This window comes from Podarcis cretensis (genome assembly GCF_951804945.1).
Source record: "Podarcis cretensis genome assembly, chromosome: 8".
NCBI lineage: Eukaryota > Metazoa > Chordata > Lepidosauria > Squamata > Lacertidae > Podarcis > Podarcis cretensis.
The window spans coordinates 49,854,652-49,873,116 of NC_137177.1; the positions used below are offsets into that span (position 1 = coordinate 49,854,652).

The 18,465-nt window shown below is 45.5% G+C and overlaps 1 protein-coding gene across 2 annotated transcripts in view; it reads left to right on the forward strand.

Moving 5' to 3' along the window:
* The first annotated feature begins 1,907 nt into the window (after positions 1 to 1,907).
* Positions 1,908 to 18,465, forward strand: part of NFAT5 (nuclear factor of activated T cells 5) — a 66,638-nt gene continuing 50,080 nt past the window's right edge. The window contains exon 1 of one of the 2 annotated variants that reach the window (XM_079989146.1): positions 1,908 to 2,222. In XM_079989146.1, coding sequence (XP_079845272.1) covers positions 1,994 to 2,222 — 229 coding nt within the window. In that variant the 5' untranslated portion in view covers positions 1,908 to 1,993. Of the gene's footprint in view, positions 2,223 to 11,683; positions 12,630 to 18,465 lie in introns of those variants that run through there. The other variant, XM_079989148.1, reaches the window with a different exon arrangement.

Below are 18,465 nucleotides of genomic sequence, written 5' to 3' on the forward strand. Positions count from 1 at the left end.
GGATTACCCCACACCTGCTGGTACCTCCCTTGGATGGTGCTATTCTGCCTACAAAATGTCTGGTGGCTGGATAATGAATTCAGTAGTAGTGTATATAAATGGAGCCCCCACAAAAAAGGTGTGTAAGTGTGGAGCCTTCAAACCCCTCCTTTCCAAGACAGGAAGTTGTCCAAAGTGACGCAGTGAGAGTGTGAAGGAACAGGTGCCTGGTGTCAGCTGGGAAGGGAGGAAGGGAACTGGCAGGTGCATTCATATTTGTGGTTCTCTTCTGTCCTCCACTCTATTCCATCTCCCACTTTTTCTCAACAAAACCAACAAAAGAGTGTTTTGCTGCCTTAAAGGTTAGCTGTTTTGTTGTGGCGGAAGCTTTTATGAACAATAACCCACTCTACTTCCCACTTCAGTGTGGCTCTTGCTGCTTTTATTACATGTGTGATGGCACTAAGAGAACTGAACTGAAATTAGGCAGAGGTTGCCAATTTATTGCCCTCCAGATGTTTTGGACTAGAAGTCAAATCAGTCCCAGCCCACATGCCCAATGGTCAGGGATGATGGGCGTTGCAGTCCAGAACACCTGAAGAGTGTAATGCTGGCTACCCTTGGAATACAGGGTGATTATAATGGTTGGTGAAATTTGGGTTTTGGTTCCCATCGCAAGCCCCCTGTAACCCTTCATTTTTTCCTCATTAGCCACCAGCCCTGCCTGACTTGAGTGCTGTTGGGACACTATGGGGGAAGCCTATTTCAGGGAAGAAAATGGAACTCTTCGCCCTTTCTTCTGACCCTGTTTCGTTGAAGGGGGGAGGGGAGGGCCACAGCTCAGGGCAGAAGCATCTGCTTTGCATGCATCCCAGATGGCATCTTGAGGTAGGGCTAGGAAAATCCCATCTGAAACCATGGACAGCAGCTGCAAGTTGGTGTAAGTTGCTGCAAGTTGCTGTAAAACTTAGCAAGGTGGACCAAAAGATTTGATTTTGGATAAGACAGCTTCCTGTGCTTGGTCTTGGTGTTGCTATGCCATGGAGTAGTAAGTGGGCAGTCCTCAAGAAGAAAAGTGACTACTCAAGTTAGCCCTGTTACTTAAAAGGAAAACAAACGGTGCAAAGCAAGCTTGGCACCATCCTCAGTACTGGGTTGTTTTGTTTCTCTCTCCAACTGCCCTGGGGGCAAGTTCTGTGGTGCCCCATCTCAAAGATGCTATCATGGTGCTGAAAAGGGATAACTAAAATGATGAGGGAGTTTGAGCTCCTTCCTTATTATTTATTAAATTTGTATACTGCCCTTCACCTGAAGATCACGTCGGTAAACAATAATATAAAAATACAAAATGAGAACACTAAATGCATAATAAAACCCAAAATCTAACCCAACAAACACAAGGAGGCACACAAAGAAGGGCCGCATGATGATCGCAGGGGCCAGGTAGGTTCATATGGAGAGAGGCACTCCTTAAGGTATTGTGCACCTCAGACATTTAGGGCTTTATAGGGAAAAACCAGCACTTTGAGTCGGGCCTGGAAACCTAGTTGACAGAGCAGTCGGGCCAGGATCGGGAAGCCGCTGACCAAGTTCGCAAGCAACAGCTCAGCCTCTTCTTCCCCTCCCATGAGGGAACGAAGCGGCAGCAGGGGAAGACCCTCTGGACACCACTTTGCCCCCTCGAGGAGAAAGAAGTGGCGGCATCGGCAGTCTGGCGGTCCTGGCCACCGAAAGCGGCGTTTGCTTGGGGTGGGGAAGCGTCTTCGTTCCCCGCGTTGCTCAAGGTCAGAGGGCTCTGCTCGTCTGTTCTGGGGGGCAAGAACAGCCCCTCTCGTGGGGCTTGAAGCGGGAGGGCGGCGGCAGGACACAGTGTGCGCCCCCCCTTCCGCCCCGGTGTTGGTGCCAAGTGGCCATTAATCCGCAGGCCCGCGGCCCGGACTGCGCAATAAATACCTGTTGCCGGGGCGGAGGAAAGGGCGCCACGCGGCTGAGCTCCTCCCCCCGGGGGAGACCGATGGTCCCCAGCTCCGCACGCGGCCGAGCAGAGGAGCGCGCGAGCCCCGAGCAGCTGAGACGCCCTTCTGCCCGTCCGTCGAGCAGGCTGGACCCGCGCAGGCGCCCCTGGCACGACGTGGCCGCCATGCGTTCCATGCTGGCCGACGAGAGCGCCTTCTGCGCTGCGCCGCTGCACGACTGGCCTTGGAGCGCCCTTGGAGGGAGAGCCGTCGCCGCCGCCCCCCCAGGTAAGCCGGCCCAGGGCTGGAGCGAGCAAGCCACGGAAAGAGCCTCTGGGCTCCAGCCCTTCCACCAAGGCAGCGCCTGCCTTTGCTTCGCGGCGCCCGAAAGTCAGGCTGCTGGGTTCCAGCTAACCCAGTCTTGTCCACGCTCACCAGCAGCGGTTAACTTCTCCAGACTTCCGGGCACCGGCGAAAGTCTTCCCCAGTCCGGTCTGGATGGAGCCGGGGACCGCCTACGTGCACACCTCAGCCGCGGCCCTTCCTCGGAACAGTTTTTTCCAAGAAGAGCGCTTCCTGCTGTCAGAAGCGCTACTGCCCCGCGCTACTGCCCCCGAGGGAACGGCTCTGGGCCGCGGGAATTGCGGGGCGTTCCGTGCCCCTGGCCCACCGACGAGGTCCGCTCCCTCGAGTTTCCTTGGCTCAGCGCCGCTCCCACCCTCTCCCAAGCCCGAGTGCCTCGGAGAGGGTTGTAAAAGGAGACTCCCGGGGGGGGGGTTCCTGCTCTTCAGTCTGAGAGAGAGGGGGGGGGTCATTGAAATGCCCTCCTCGGAGACTCCTTCGCCAAGCCACCCAAGGGGGCTCGACGGACGCCTTTGCTCACGAAACGTGGCCACCTAGCTTCTTGCTGGGCTAATTTAATGCGGGGTTAAAGACCAGCCAGATAGAGCGGCCAGGAGGAAACGCCAATGGATAAGGCTACCAAAAAAGGAGGGGAGGGTGAGCAACGAGCAAAACCTGGCTCGAGTCGCCCTTAATAAAAGATCTTTGCAGCTATAATGTTGTCTAGGACAAACTTTAGATTCAAACCCACCCTCACCCAAATCAAAAACATGTATCCATGAATGTCAGTTTTTTTCTTTTAGCAATGGGGTGCAGGTATATTTTAAAGTGCAGCAGCTCATCCATGAAGTGCCTTTACCCCAGCCACACATTATCCTCAACAAGAGTCCAAAAATGCAGGCAGTTGTGTAAAGACGCCCTTCTTTACAAAATTTAAGGAAGAGTAACTTGTAGCACATGACAACTGCTGTCCAAGGCATATCTCCCTGGAAGTCAGATTTGTTGAATATGGTTCTGACTGCAGGAGCCTTAGCAAAAGATCTTCAACCAGCAACTTTACGCTTTTAATTAGAAATGCAATCTTGCAAAGGAGTGCTATAGCCCTGCATGTCCTCAAGAGATTTGGTAGTTATAGCAATAGCATTTGATGGGAGTGGGGTCTGTGGTCCACCCCATTCTATTATATTCTGAAAGTCACTCTCCACACCCCACCAATCTAATTGCTTACCAGGGAGAGGATTGCAGGTTGGTGTTCTCTTTCACGCTAGCAAAACTGAACATTTTTCTGATATGTAGAGGAGGGAAATTCCAAGCCCTGACATTGTTTAAAATTTAGATGTAGCCAATGGCCTGTGGAGCACCAAGTAGTTTCATAGTCAGGTTACCTGTTCAGGGGTGATTTTATCCACAGTGGAGTGACTGACATATGCATGGATTTCAGACCATTTTTGTAGTTGAATATTAGATCCTACAAAGCACATGTGGATAGTTCTTGAAACATCATTTTTAACATGGCTGTAGCTAAACTTCAGAGAGTCATGGGGTAGAACAGATTTGATTTCTGGTCTCATCATTTGATTAATAAATGCAGCTTGATAGGACTGAGTTGTGAGTAATTGGAGTGCAAAAGTTACTGTATATGATGCTAGTCCTGTAATTTTTAATATGCTTTTATTTTTGGTTGGTTCAGAGGGACTGTCACAAACAAATGAGAGAGAGAACAGGCAGTGGGTATGTTGAGCTGAAAACCTTCTTTTTCCACATTATTCAAGGTTTCTGAAATATTCCATCATAGCTGCTATGTAACAACCAACAAAACCCCTAACTGAAAGAATCGCAGAATTAATTGAGACAATCTGGCACCTTATTTTATAATACCAGAATATTTCCAGGAACAACAAAGGCTGTAATAAGGGAGTACTATATAAAACAGCTTCTTCTCTAATCCCCTGCCTCCAAAATACATATTTCTCTCCTCTCTGTTCCGTCACCTGAATGCATTCTCTCAACCTTCAGAGCTTTTTCTAATAAAGGCAATGTCCTCAAACTCTTCTGTACGTGTCTGTTTGTATTCAACATTTTTTTTGGGGGGGGGTGCACTGTGGCAACTTTCTTGATTCCTTAAGAGAAACAGGGGCACTTTTTACTATGACAAAGGTCCCTGTGCACCTCAACTTTGTATTTATTGCTAATCTGTAAGGCATGGCTAGGAACAGCTGGTGCTATAACCTCAGACACAAGTACTAAGAAGTGTGTGAGCTCATGCAAAATATCTTAGGAAGAGCTAGCGAGGCCTGGCATTTCCCTGTTTTGATGCTCAGGCTCAAAGACAGCCACTATGGTACAAGGACTGAGTGTAGAACTTTAGAGTGAGAAGACCTGGGTTCAAATCCTGGTTCAACCAAAAAGCTCACTCTCTGTCTAACCTACTTTGAGAGGGCCATTGTGAAAAGGGGATTGAAACTATGTGGCTGTGGTGTCAGCATTGTTTGTCTGCATATGCAACTCAAGGTCAGTTTCCTGGGGTGGCAGAGATTTTTTTTTAGAGAGGGCAGCAATAAGTCCAAGAGGTACATTCCAGAATTTGTTGCAACAAACTTGGGACACAGCCCTTGAATCATGTGTTACACCACAGCATCCTCTTGCTTTGTCAGTCTCACAGGACTATAGCAAAGATGAATGCTTGCAAAGGTGTTTCTCCAGTAAGTAAACAGCCGCAGCGGCAGCAGCAGCAACAAGAACAAGAACAAGAACTTGGAAGAACTTTACCTTATGGGATGGCATACAAATATTGTTACTAAGTACAGTCATACCTCGGGATGAATACGCTTCAGCTTAAATATTTTTGGGTTGCACTCCGTGGCGACCCAGAAGTAACGGAGTGCATTACTTCTGGGTTTCGTCACTCGCACATGCGCAGATGCTCAAAATGACGTTATGCGCATGCACAGAAGTGGCGAGACGCGACCGCGCAGTCGTGTCTTACGTTCGCTTCAGGATGCGAACGGGGCTCCAGAACAGATCCCGTTCGCATCCAGAGGTACCACTGTAAATAATATCACATAGCTCAGTTTGTTAGAGCATGGTGCTGATAATGCCAAGGTTGCAGGTTCGATCCCTGTATGGGACAGCTGCATATTCCTGCATTGCAGGGGGTTGGACTAGATGATCCTTAGGGTCCCATCACACTCTACAATTCTATGATTGTTTAATAAAAATAAAAGTTATTTTAATACAGGGTTAGTAGTTCACATGACCCTGCACAGAGTTAAATGGACAGTACCTGTCCCAATGAGCTTATGGTTTTAAGGCAGAGGTTTCAACCTTTTTGGGTCCACGGCTCCCTTGACCAACTACATTCTTTCTGTGGCAACCTGTGGGGCTCAGGAGCCCAGTTATGTCACCCCTTGCCTGCCGAGCTGACAGCACCTCACCCTTTTTCAAACACCCTCCCTTGTGGAGTGTTCCCTCAGCCTCCTCTCTTCGCTCCTTGGGAGTCCTCTGGGGAGCCACTGCTGCTAACCCTGGTCCAAGAGCTAAAAGAGAGGTGCCTCCTCACAGTGCCCCACAGAGGCCTGGGAAGCACCCCCTGACCAGCCCCAGAGGCACCATTCACTTGGGGAGCTTGTAGCCAGGGCTGCTGCAACAAACAGCCACACAAGCCTTTGGGAGGCAGAGACCCAAGAAGGCACCAGAGGATGGAGGGAAGGAAAGAGGGACAGAGGCCCATAGCACCCCTGACCATTATTCAAGGGTGCCACGGCACACTGGTTGAAAAGCACTGGTTTAAGGCATCCTCCACCCAGGTATGCAAGAGGCATTAACACAGTTCAAGGACACCTTCCAGCTGAACACAGTTGGAAGGGGCCGTGGCTTGGTGCTTCCTCACTTCTGATGTAGAGGCTGGCCTCTATTCAGAGGGGATATGGCATAGCTGTCAACATTTTCCGGTTTTTAAGGGAAATTCCCTTATTCCGAATAGGATTCCTCGCAAGAAAGGGGAAAAGTTGACAGCTATGGGATATGGTTCTACAGGAAGGGGGCTACCCCACAGAAGTTCCTTCTTCTGACCACCTCTTCAAATCACCGCATGACCAGGAGGGTCTTATCCAACAATCCTAGTGAGTGGGCAGGTTTGTATGGGAAAGAGGCGTTCCTCCAAGTAAGGCTGTCCGCTGAGGAAACCCTCCCTGGCTTGTGAGAGCACTTTCTTTGTGCAAGGGGCATATTGCACTAGCCTTGTGCAAGCAATTCCAGTCAGTGGGGAAGAGAGGAGGCCAAAGGCCCCAGTGTGGCTCATTTACTGCCTGCTTTTATATTGACTAGTGCTTCTGTTGCCACTTAAGGATTTTACTGTATGCTTTCCATGTCAGAACCAGGAACCAGGAAACCACAACTGGGGGTGTAAAAAGCAGTAAATGAGATCTTTAAAAGACTGTTGCTGGTGGTGGTGGGGACCCGTCTTTATGGTATTACAAAACTTTTAAAGGCCTGCTTCAATAAAACACTGTTTAAAGGCAGCTGATAACGCTGTCGTAAGGAGAATATTGCCCTTGGTTATGAAAATGGTATGCATTTCCACAGCTACTGTATAATGGACTGAGGCCAGCTGAAATAAATATACAGGGGGGGGGGCAGAGGTGATGGGATGGTGGCAGCTCTGGAGCATTACCTAGATGCACTGGAACATCAGAGAAAAGTCCCAGGGATATAGAATAAGAGAGAGCAAGAAAATGCAGCTATTTGAGGGTTTTTCTAAGCCCCAGACAGGCTACAGAGCAAGGAAAGTGAAACTAGGGAAGAATTACCGTAGTTGGGTTATAAGCAGGGATAAAGGTTAGTAAGCCCAGTGGCAAGCCAGGAGAGCAAAAAGGAGAAGACGAAGTGTAGGCATGGAAACCACTACCTTTGAGAAAATCTTAGAAGCTGTAGGTAGGAAAGGCTATGCTAAGAAAAGCAGGATAACACAGAGGTCCTGATATGATATGGGTGCCTAAGCTCAACTGGTGAAAGTCCCACCAGGTGGTCCCTAACAAAAAGAGACAACCTGCAGCTCCAAGGATCCTGGGGACCTTAAGGAATACAATTATGACAGCAGTCTTTCTAAATCTGATACCCTCCACATGTTTTGGACTACAACTCCCATGCTGGCTGGGACTTAGTAGTCCAAAGCATTGGGAGGGCACAAGTTTTGGGAAAGCTGGTCCAAGCTGTTCTAGGAAAATAGGGAAGGGAAATAGGGACTTGGGGGGGGGAGCATAAGTGGGTGGCAAGACAGAAGGAGGGGGAGAGAGTGAGAGAGAAGCGCTTCTGGGCACTTGAAAGGTATAGCACTAGCATCAGTTTTTGTACTTGACCGATTCAAAATTTAATTACATAAATTATTTCCTTGCTAGTGTGACACACCTACGGTAAAGGCACTTCCACATGTTGCACCTCAAAGTTAGAACACTAGCAGGGCTTTCAGTGTGGGTGCCACTGTTCTGTGGAACAACATTTTTGTTGAGAGGCAACAGGTGCTCACTATCTGCACTTTTCCAGAAACTGGTGATATTTTTATTCTGACAAGCCTTCCCACCTGGATGAATACATCTCTGCCACAAGTGTCCATTTTGTATTTTTTAAAAAAATATTTGTTTTATTCTGTATATTAGCAAGATATATGTTTCATATATATATATATATATATATACCATTTACAGATATGGAAGGCCTTTAAGCAGAGGCTTGAGGTCTTTAAGCAGAGGCTTGACAACCATATGTCAGGAGTGCTCTGATGGTGTTTCCTGCTTGGCAGGGGGTTGGACTCGATGGCCCTTGTGGTCTCTTCCAACTATGAATAATAATAATGACAAATGGGAATAGTTCTGGTAGGCTGAATTTGGATTCCCTTGGTCTGAGGGTCCCCACACCTGCTTTAATTCCTCCCTCAGTGAGGGTTAAAAGACTGCTAAGGATCGTAAAATGGAAGCAGCATTTTGCGTAAACGCATCTCTATTCCTGGAAGGCTCTTGACCGCTCATCACAAAAGAACTGACACCCCACTCTTCGCGTCAAGTTCTAGCAATAGAGAACACACAGTACTGTAGTAGGTGAACTCTATAGATGTAGGGTTTTTATAAAAAAGAAAAAATCACTGTACACAGAACTATAGCAGCAGCTCTTTGGGTTCTGCACAAAGGCATTGTTAGCTTCGTCTCACAGGTCCACCACTGTCCTTCCTCTAAGGATGCCACGAGGGGAAAAGGCGGCAACACAACAAAGGCCCTGCCAAGCTTAGCAACAAGTCAGGAAGTGCCAGCATGGCCTGGGGTCACCAGAGCACTTGACAGATGCACATTATTTTCCAATTACTATTGGAAAATAATCAACTGCCTCGCTCCAGCTAGTGGTATATTAAGGAAACACCTGCTTATTTTCTCCCCCCACAATTTGATTAAAATAACGACTGGCTTAAATTGTTAATTGGCTCATCCCAATTATTTCCTGCCTTTTGTATAACATGCATGCACTATTTCCATCATAAGGCAAACATTCAAGTTGCTCTTGGTTTTATCTTATATGTAATTGCTAATAATTATACAAATAGGATTGTAATGTTTTTGAAAAGCAATTAAAATGGAACAGAGGAAACTTTTCCTATTCTGAATCAGATCATTGGTCCGTCTAGTTTAGTACTGTTTACACCAGGTGTGGGGGACCTTTGGCCCTCCAGATGTTGCTGAACTATCAGCCCCATTGAGTATGGCACATTTCCCTTACCTGCTTAACAGTTTAGAATAACTTGAGGTTTTTAATGATAAAAAGTGATGTCTAACAGTCCAGTCCAGTCCTGATCCTCATCAGCATGTTGAAATGGGTGTTTGGAGCAGGGTTAGAAACATACAAGACTGGCATCCCTCATGGGAACATGGGAATGTCACTAATCTAAGACAATGTAAAATATTCCACAACAAAGATTAAAATGGCATTAAAAATGGACTCTCTAAACAGCTTTCAGGAGAAAGTAATGTCAGCAGTGTTAGAATGGCATCAAGTTGTTTTATTGTGCGTGCTGTAGCATTTGTTTCTTTCTCTCAGTTACAGACACAGTTTTTGTGTGTATGTCTAAGCTTAAGAACAAGCGATCGAGGATGAAGAGGAAAGCTGGGGGAAAATGCAGCCTCCCAAAGTGCGGAGGAGGCTGAGAAAAAGGGCAACAAAAATGAAAAGCCTTCTGAATGAAGGCAGATTGGAAAGATTGGATTTGTTTCTTTTAAAAAGAACAAGTGGGGTGGAGAGAAGAATGGCATGAAGAAAACTGATTATCTCCTACAATCATGGGAACATTTGCAGAAAATGAATAATGGCAAAATTCACAACTGATAAGAAGAAATATTTCCCCTGTGGTACTTAACTGGAATGCAGCAGATTCATGGCTGTGTTGGGTGTAATTGAGGCCAAGGATTTGGTGAGGAAAAAGTAGATTCCAGAATGGCAAGAATCAAGACAGCTAGGAGACTTAACACATTCACATTTTAGATGGTTTGCATACCCACACGAACTTTTTCTGTACTCTGGAACTGAACTAGAAGTGCAGGAAATTAGGCAAAGGAGGTGCCTCTTGTCACACACAGAAAGTATGTGTGTGCACATGTGACTCAACCATACAGAGTATGTGGTTTGTAGTCATCTCCTGTCTGCGGTTTAAACAGACGAGGGCTGGCATAGCTGACGGCCTGGGGGAAGTTGGAATGCACATCCCCCTCACTTTCTCCAAAAGCCACTTCCTTCACCTGACAAGTGGTGGTGCTCATGATAGGAAAACTGTCTATATCCCTATTCTTGGCCAGACCCAATAGGATGGTTTGGACCTGATTTAATAATACTTGCATACCAAAGTAAACGATAGTATACGGTTGTTTTTCAGTGTTTGCACTATTCTTATTTCTTTTAAAAGAATTTACATACTGCTTATCATTTCAAAAATCTTTGAGCAGTTTACTGTCTAAAACAAGCAATATTTTAAAACAAAACCACAACCTGAAACCAGTTAATCTGAAATATAAAAATACAGAAAGCATATAAAGAGAAAATAAAACAGAAATTCAGAAGATTCAGACATGTAGAACAGGGTCAAAAACATAAAACAATCACTGGTGATGGTGGAATATGGAGTCAACAACTGTCATGTTGTTTACCTGCATGAAGTATTACTCAAACCCAGTATGACAACTTCCACCTTCTTGATGGCTTGCCTGCATTTTTCAAAGTATCACCTGTCTCCAGTTGGGCCTCTCTATACATAAAGACCTTTAGTGAAGGCCATTCTCCAGGTTCTCTCTGCTGCGGTATGATGGGTGGCTCTTGAGGAAAGGGCCTTCTCAGTGGTGGAGCCTTAGTTGCTGAAGGTCTCTCCAGAGAGGCTCACCTGTGAGTCATCTGGATGTCAGTTTAGCACCAAATACCTTTTTGTTTTCCATGACCTTTTAATGTTAGTCTATTTTATGTCTGCTGATGGTTTTATGCTTTTGTTTTATTGCTTTTGCTGCCTTCTCCAAGTTATTTTAGGTTATAGGTTCACGTGTTTTATTGTACAGTATTCTGATCTTTGACTGTAGTCCACTCAAGGGCAGGGTAAGCTATTATGTAATCAATATGTTACTATTACTCCTTTACGTAGGCAACATACTGAGGAGATACACCTGGCTTTCCCCACTGTGAACTAATTGGAAGAGCCCCCCTTATTTATCCTATGGCTTCCGTGGTACAAGAGGGAACAGAAAACTCATAATTGTACATTCTGATTCTCAAGAACTTGCCTATTGAGAGTGGGGCCTCTGCACCTTTTCCCTCTAGTGCTTGCACTTCACCTCCTATCATTTTATAGTCTCCATGTTTCCTTATAGGGTACACCTTTGCATACACAATGGCAGAGGATGAAGCCCCAGGGTTTTTTTTTGGTTTTTAAAATAAATTATAAGGACCTGAGATTCAGAAGGCAGGGGCAGGCAGAAGCCACTCTATGAACACATTGCACTATAAGGCCATTTAAGCCCAGTGAACCAACAGATCTCCGTGGTTTCCAACGGGAGTGGACGTTCCCAGTAGTTTGCTACTTAATTATGATTTTTTAACTAGGACTTCAGCCTCTGTCCTTGTGCATGCAAAGGTGGCGCTGCCTGCCACAGAGCAACCTTCCTTCACCGAAAACAGCCTTGTGGCGCCTTAAAGATAGATGGACTAGTGGAGCACAAATGGTCAGACAGCACAGGCTGCAAAAGCTTCTGCCATAATAAATGTGATATAAAACCACTCAAGGCAAGGGTGCTTAAAGTCAAAGGGAACACAGGACATTCGGTGTTTGGCGGTGGCGTAGCTGTTTTCCCCCTGCAGCCTGGAAAAGGGCAATACCCTTCTGAAAACTGACGCAGAAGTGGACCTCTTAATTCTTCCTCTCCTTAAATATTTCTGTCCCCATTTTTTGGTCAGTAGATGCGAAATAAATACAACGCACCAGTGATCAAGCACGTCAGTTAAAACAAAAGTAGCAATTACAAAAAAAAAAAGCCGGCGACGACGGCACAGCCTACAGCTCCTCTTACAAAGAGATTGCCTTGACTCTTCTTTGCTCTTCCCCCGAGCTGAAATGGAAGCTGAACAGCCACCTCCCTCCACTCTGACAAAGACGCCTCTCTCTCGCGAATATCCCCTGTAGCGCAGGCGCAGAAACCACCCTCGATTCGACTGCGCGAAGCCCCTGTCCATACAAGAACTGGCACATGCGCATTAAAGCCGCCTCTGGTTCGTTTACGCGAGAGGCTCGCATGCGTCGAAGGCTTGAGGGCACTTGTTTGCCGAGCACGGCGCAAACGCGCACAACGTCCATTTTGCGTCGCCTGTTGCCGCTGCCCCGCCGTCTCCCCCCCCGCCCGCGGTCTGAGGCCTTGCGCATGCGCCTCCTTTTCCCGTTGGTTTTTGTGTTTTCCTCTCTCTTTTTCACCGTTGCCGTGGCTCGAGAGCCGGGCGACGCATGCGCAATGTCAACGGAGAGGGGGCGGTCCTGCTGGGCGACAGGCACCGAATTCCTGTCAGGAGCGGCGGTGGCTGAATAAGAGCCCGGCCCGCGCCTCCTCTGTCCCTGGTCCCGCCTCTCGCCGCCGCAGCACAGCCCCCTCCGCTCCCCTTGCCTGTGGTCAGCAACCGTTGCGGCGTCCATCCGTCCGTGCCCCCCACCGCCGCCCCCCCGTCCCGCCCCCCCCACCGCCGCCACCTCCCCCCGGCCGGGCCGCGGAGCTGCGATGCCCTCGGACTTCATCTCTCTCCTCAGCGCCGACCTCGACCTCGAGTCCCCTAAGTCCCTCTACTCCAAGGGTGAGTCTCTGGTGGGCCTCGGGGGGGGGGGCGGTGGGAGGAAAAGAGCGCCGCCGCGTTGCATCGACGACTCTGGACTCCGGAGCGGCCTCCTCGCTCGCTCGATCACCGTTGTTTCTCAGGAATTTGTCCCGACCCTGTGGGTCGTGTGCGAGAAGGAGGCCGCTGGGGAGGGACGGCGAGGGGCTGCCCCCCCCCCGCTCGACCAAGGTGAGGAAGGGGCGCAGTCGCCGTTAATAAGGTCACTTTTCGGGTGGGGGCGGGGCTGCGCTCTACACGTGCTCAGAGGCAGTGCCCCCTACTTTCATTCGCTGTCTATCAATTGCCAGATTAGCATCTTTCTTTTTGGCGGCGGTGGCGGTTCACAAGTAAGGTCCAAAACCCTCATGTTTCGTTGAACCGAGAGTGAGTTTCTAAATAGGGCCCCGTTCTCACTTTTATTCTTCTGAATTTCCCATCTGCTTCCGTTCCTTCCTGCCATCAATAGGTCTGTTTATTAGCTTGTTATGTTTCTATCCTACCTTTCTTTCAAGGAGCTCAAGGCACCCTACATGGCCCTCCCCCCTCCATTTTATCCTTTCAACTGCCCCAAAGATGCTTGAAGAGTTCCATGGCTGAATGTAGGTTGATGCTGCCTCTCCTTGTTCCTACTTCTGTAGATGAACAAATTGTGAAAAACAAATGATCATGAGTCTGTCGCAGCCAGCTATGGTATTGGGCCCAGTGTAGAATGCCACAGAGAGTTGGCCTGAAAATGCAGGAGTTAAGTGGGGAAGTAGTGTATGTTGGCCTCCTAGGAGGAAAGAGAGAGAAATGGTAGATTTTTTCTTTTTCCCTCACTTCACCTTGATCCTTGGTTCATCTTCTGAAGGAGCTCCAACAGGGAGAAAACAAGAAGCAAACATTGAAGTAAGGCTAGCAACCCTGTAAAATATTTTGCCCTCAAAATAATGGCCAGGGTCAACTAGCTTGCCACACTGCCCTCCCTCCTTTACACCTATCACACAAGAGACACAAAGAGATAATTCAAAGGAAAACAGCAGTGTACTTATGGAAATCCAGCAGGTTGTTTTAACATGGTATGAGAAAAAGATATTATGTTAAAGTTCAGCTTGTACAACTAGAACACGACTTTTAAAAAATGTAAAAATATTGCAGTTGCCTCAAAGCAAACATTATAAACTCCCGAAACAAAGTGTTGATTCAACTCAGTTTCTCATTTTCTGCACAAAATGCAGGAGTTATTTCCATTCATGCCCCCAAGGAAAATAGGTCAGACTCTCCAATGGTCTTGTGAAATCTAGAGCGACAAATAGGTTTGTTGGGTATTCAGACCAATGTTTCAGGTTTACTTAGTATATTTCTTCACAGCATTTCTTGCACTGTTAGACTAATATCTGAATGGGCCCCCAAGGCTAAAATAAATCAGTGTAATGAAAATATGGAGCCAGGGCAGCCAATGGCCCACTTGTATTCCTATAGGCCTTACTGTTATATTTATACGATGGGGTTTTGTCCACTTAAATGTTCACTTAAATTGTGGATTTTCAACATGTGATTTGACACTTTTTTGTTCCATTTTCGCAAAAGGGCAGGTCTGTGGTTCTTAAAATATGTGCAAGGGTATGGGCAGTTGGTGAGGTTGTCTGAGTGGGATTACAAAAGTTCTAATAATCTCTGCTTTCAGAGAAATGCAGCAGCTGTGTGAGTTATTGATTGACTTTTGAATTGAAGGGAAAAGAAGCATGACAAGTCTTTGAATGAAGTGTTTATTAAGCCTTCCTTGGCTTCCTCAGCAGGATGGGATTTCTCCTGTTTTCTAGTATGAGAAGTAGGAACTATAGTTGGGCTTCCCTTGGCCTTGTCAATATTTGGAGCTTGTAGCGTGTTGGATGTGTCAACTGCTCCTTTAGCCAGGGCTGGCCTTGAAGATTCATTTCTGTGTGGATGACAGTGAACACAGCAATTGTTAGATTGTGGAAGAACGCTGGGGCCCAGGGACAGCAGATGCAGTTCTTGTTTGTGCTCTCCCGCTTTTTGGTAATAAACTAGAGGCATATGATTGAGGGGGATAGAAGAAAATTACTGAAAATATGGCCTAGTTAGTAATACTGACTTTTGTTGTCAAAATATGTCAAAAGTCTGTGTAAAATTTAGATTAGGAAAATTATCTAAAGCCTTTGATTATAACCAGTGCTTATTTTGTTTTCAATTTTTGTTCAATGTATAAACAAAAAAGTTAGTCAAGGATAGAAAAGAAAGGATTGAACATTCTGAAAATGCTCAGATGAGAATGATTTCTTGTGAAAAACTAGTTTTGGACAGGACAGTGGTAAATACTAATCCTGTCTCTCCTCTTCCCAGACCCAACAGACATCTCTTTAACAGTATAATACAATCATATACATTTCCCATTGAAAGTAAGTCCCATCATGTTCAATTGAGCTTACTTTACTCCCAAGAAAGTAAGTATAGAACTGCAGCTCAAAGTAGTGAAATTGGCAGTGGATTAGTGTACACTATCTAACTCTAGCTAATATGTTAACATTTTTATATACCTATTCAGAAACTAAAGAATACAGTGGTGCCCCGCAAGACGAATGCCTTGCAAGACGGAAAACTCGCTAGACGAAAGAGTTTTCCGTTTTTGAGGTGCTTCGCAAGACGAATTTCCCTATGGGCTTGCTTCGCAAGACGAAAACGTCTTGCCGCTAAGCTGCTAATAGCCGCTAAGCCGCTAATAGCCGTGCTTCGCAAGACGAAAAAATTCGCTAGACGAAAAAACTCGCAGAACGAATTAATTTCGTCTTGCGAGGCACCACTGTAGGTTTGTTCTTTACTATGACAAAATAGGTATTTATTTATTTCAGAGTTTTAATATCCACCTTCTTCCAGAGCAGAGCTCGGGGCAGCTTGCAACACAAAATAAAGTATAAACATGAATATAGGAAAATTATGCAAGACAAAACCATTCTAAAAACAACACTAAACTTCAAGTACAACTAACACAAACATCAAATTCCAAAGACTTGGACAAATGGGTATGTTTTTACCTGCTGTTTCAAAGTAGCTGATATGAAAGATTGTTGTATCTCTACAATTCTATTATCTCAATTGAGAAGGGTTCCATAAATCATAGAATGTAGAGTTGGAAGGGACCCTGAGGGTCATCTAGTCTAACCTCCTGCAATACAGGAATCTTTTGTTCAGCATGGGGCTCGAACCCACAACCCACCAGGGCTTTTTTCCAGGGGGAACTCACAGGAACTCAGTTCCGGCAGCTCTCTGGTGAGCACCATTGTCATTCCAAGAGAAAAGGAGAGGTGTTCATGGTGAGTTTTGGCACCTCTTTTTCTAGGAAAATAGCACTGGTTGGGATCATGAACAGAGACTCTACACCAGACCTTAATGCTTGGTGCTATTTAGCACTACTGTCCCAGTGTTATTGGTTTTACCAAAGAGTAGAAGCAACATTGGATACAACCTACTGTGGCTCAAAACTGCAGAGCGGTCACTCAAAATAAAGTGAACTTGGTCATCAAAGATAACTTAGCAGCATTGGAAGCATATGAATCTGTTATCTCATGACTTATTTTCAGTGACTTAAATTTACATATTACCAACCCTTCATAAAGAGCCTTGTTATTTACTTTCATTTTTTATCCTTGCTGTTTTTATAGTAACACATCAGAAAAAGTTGCTTTAAATAATGAACAAATTAAAAGAACCTCCTACCAATTAATCATCTAATGCTTTAGCTAATTGATCTACCCATTAAAGATGACTTCCTAAACTAAACTAAGATAAAACATTTTACGCTACCGTCACTGATTCTGTCATAGCTGAATCTTCACCAAGGAGAGGTTTCCTTGAGTTATCTGAGAGTTGTGAACATCACAATCTAAAATAGTGTGGTATTTGTGGTTTTTTCCTTTGCATATTTATATTTCACCCTTGCTGTGGCAAATTGAGTGCAGTTTCTAAAAGATCTTGGCAATTCACTTGTTGTTTTTGTGGAGTCAAATCTTTGTACTTATTATAGCAGGAGGGTTGCAGGCTCCTGATAAGGGTCAAAAGAGATGTGGCAGTAAGCCAAGACAAGAAATTGCTTTGATTGGAATGTGTTTGCCTTGTCTGTAATAGTAGAAAGTAAACTAAACTATGTGTATAGTACTATGCTTTACACTTGGTGTTCTTGGATAGATATTATTATTATTATTATTATTATTATTATTATTATTATTAAATGCTATATGCCTGCAGTGTATTAATTTACTGTACCCAGGAAACTTAGTGTGATCTTCTGCATGCTTACTCCGCAGTAAGTCCCACCGTGTCTCGTAGAATTGCTGCCTTGGTATATGTGTCAGCTCTGTGTGTGTGTGTGTGTGTGTGTGTGTGTGTTTTACTCTTATGCAGTGGCAACAGTTCCTAGTAACTTCATTGGTTCTTGCTGATTCAGTCATGGTTATTGTAGTGGTGGTTTGAAATCTACCATTGTCATTCTAGAGTAATTACTTTCGTTGGTCTTTTGCATAGGTCTTAGAATCATAGAATTGTAGAGTTGGAAGTGACTCTGAGGGTCATCTAGTCGAACCCCCTGCAGTGCAGGAATCTCAACTAAAGCATCCATGACAGATGACCACCCAACCACTGCTTAAAAGCCTCCAATGAAGGAGAGTCCACCTCCTTTTGAAGGAGTCCTTTCCACTGTCAAACAGCTCTTCCTGATGTTTAGTTCAGATCTCCTTTCTTGTAACTTGAATCCATTGGACTGGGTCCTAGCTTCTGGAACAGGAGAAAACAAGCTTGCTCCATCTTCCATGAGACAGCCCATTAGATATTTGAAAATGGCTATCATATCTCCTCAGTCTCTTCTTTTCTGGTGAATAACTTTATTTGCTTATTTTGAGGCATTTTAGAATGTTCTCTTACTTTTTTCTTTTTAAAAGTGTGCTGATTTATAACCAATGATTATAAATGGCAGAGGTCTTTATTTTATTTTAAACCTGTTGTAGTCTAAGCAGTTATTTTTCAATTCTTGTTGGCTAGACCAGCGTTTTCCGAATGTGGTCCCCTTCCAATCTTGTTTCCTTCCTGTGCCCCCACAATAAGTTTTTTTTTTAAAAAACCACTACAAATATGATGTTCTGCCCCCCCCCCCACAAATCCTACTGGTAGAAAGGTAGCTATTTAAATGTTTTGATTGTGAATAGAACACGTTTTAGTTATAATTTTTTACAAAATACAATTACATAAAATGATAGGAACATAATGAAATATTGTTGAAGGAGAATAACATAGAATCATAGAGCTGGAAGGGACCCCAGGGTCATCTTTCTAGTGCAACTCCATGCAATGTAGGAATCTCCGCTAAAGCATCCATGACAGATGGCCATCCATCCTCTGTTTAGAAACCTCTAAAGAAGGAGAGTCCAGAACATCCCAAGGGAGATCCATCTTCCATGTATTACAAAAATAAACACTTATTTGACCCCAGTTATTTGACACAGAGGGGGAAACCTATAGATACAGTTCAAAAGGAACACAAGGAGTGCTGTATATACAGTATGGGAGAATTTTAAAAAGCAAGTGGTCCTCATTGACCTGGTGCAAAAAGATCTTGTTATCCAGAGGGGCCCTGGATGATAGCACACTATAATCCTCCACACCCTTACCTGGGAGTAAGGCCCACTGAACTCAGTGTGGCTTTCTTCTGAGTAGATGCTTAGTTATTTACTAGATGCAAGTCAGTAGCACCAGATGACCCCGCTCGGCTAGGCACTGGGGTGGATTTCACCCTGCACCTTGCAGAGTCAGGCCCAAGCTGCCACTG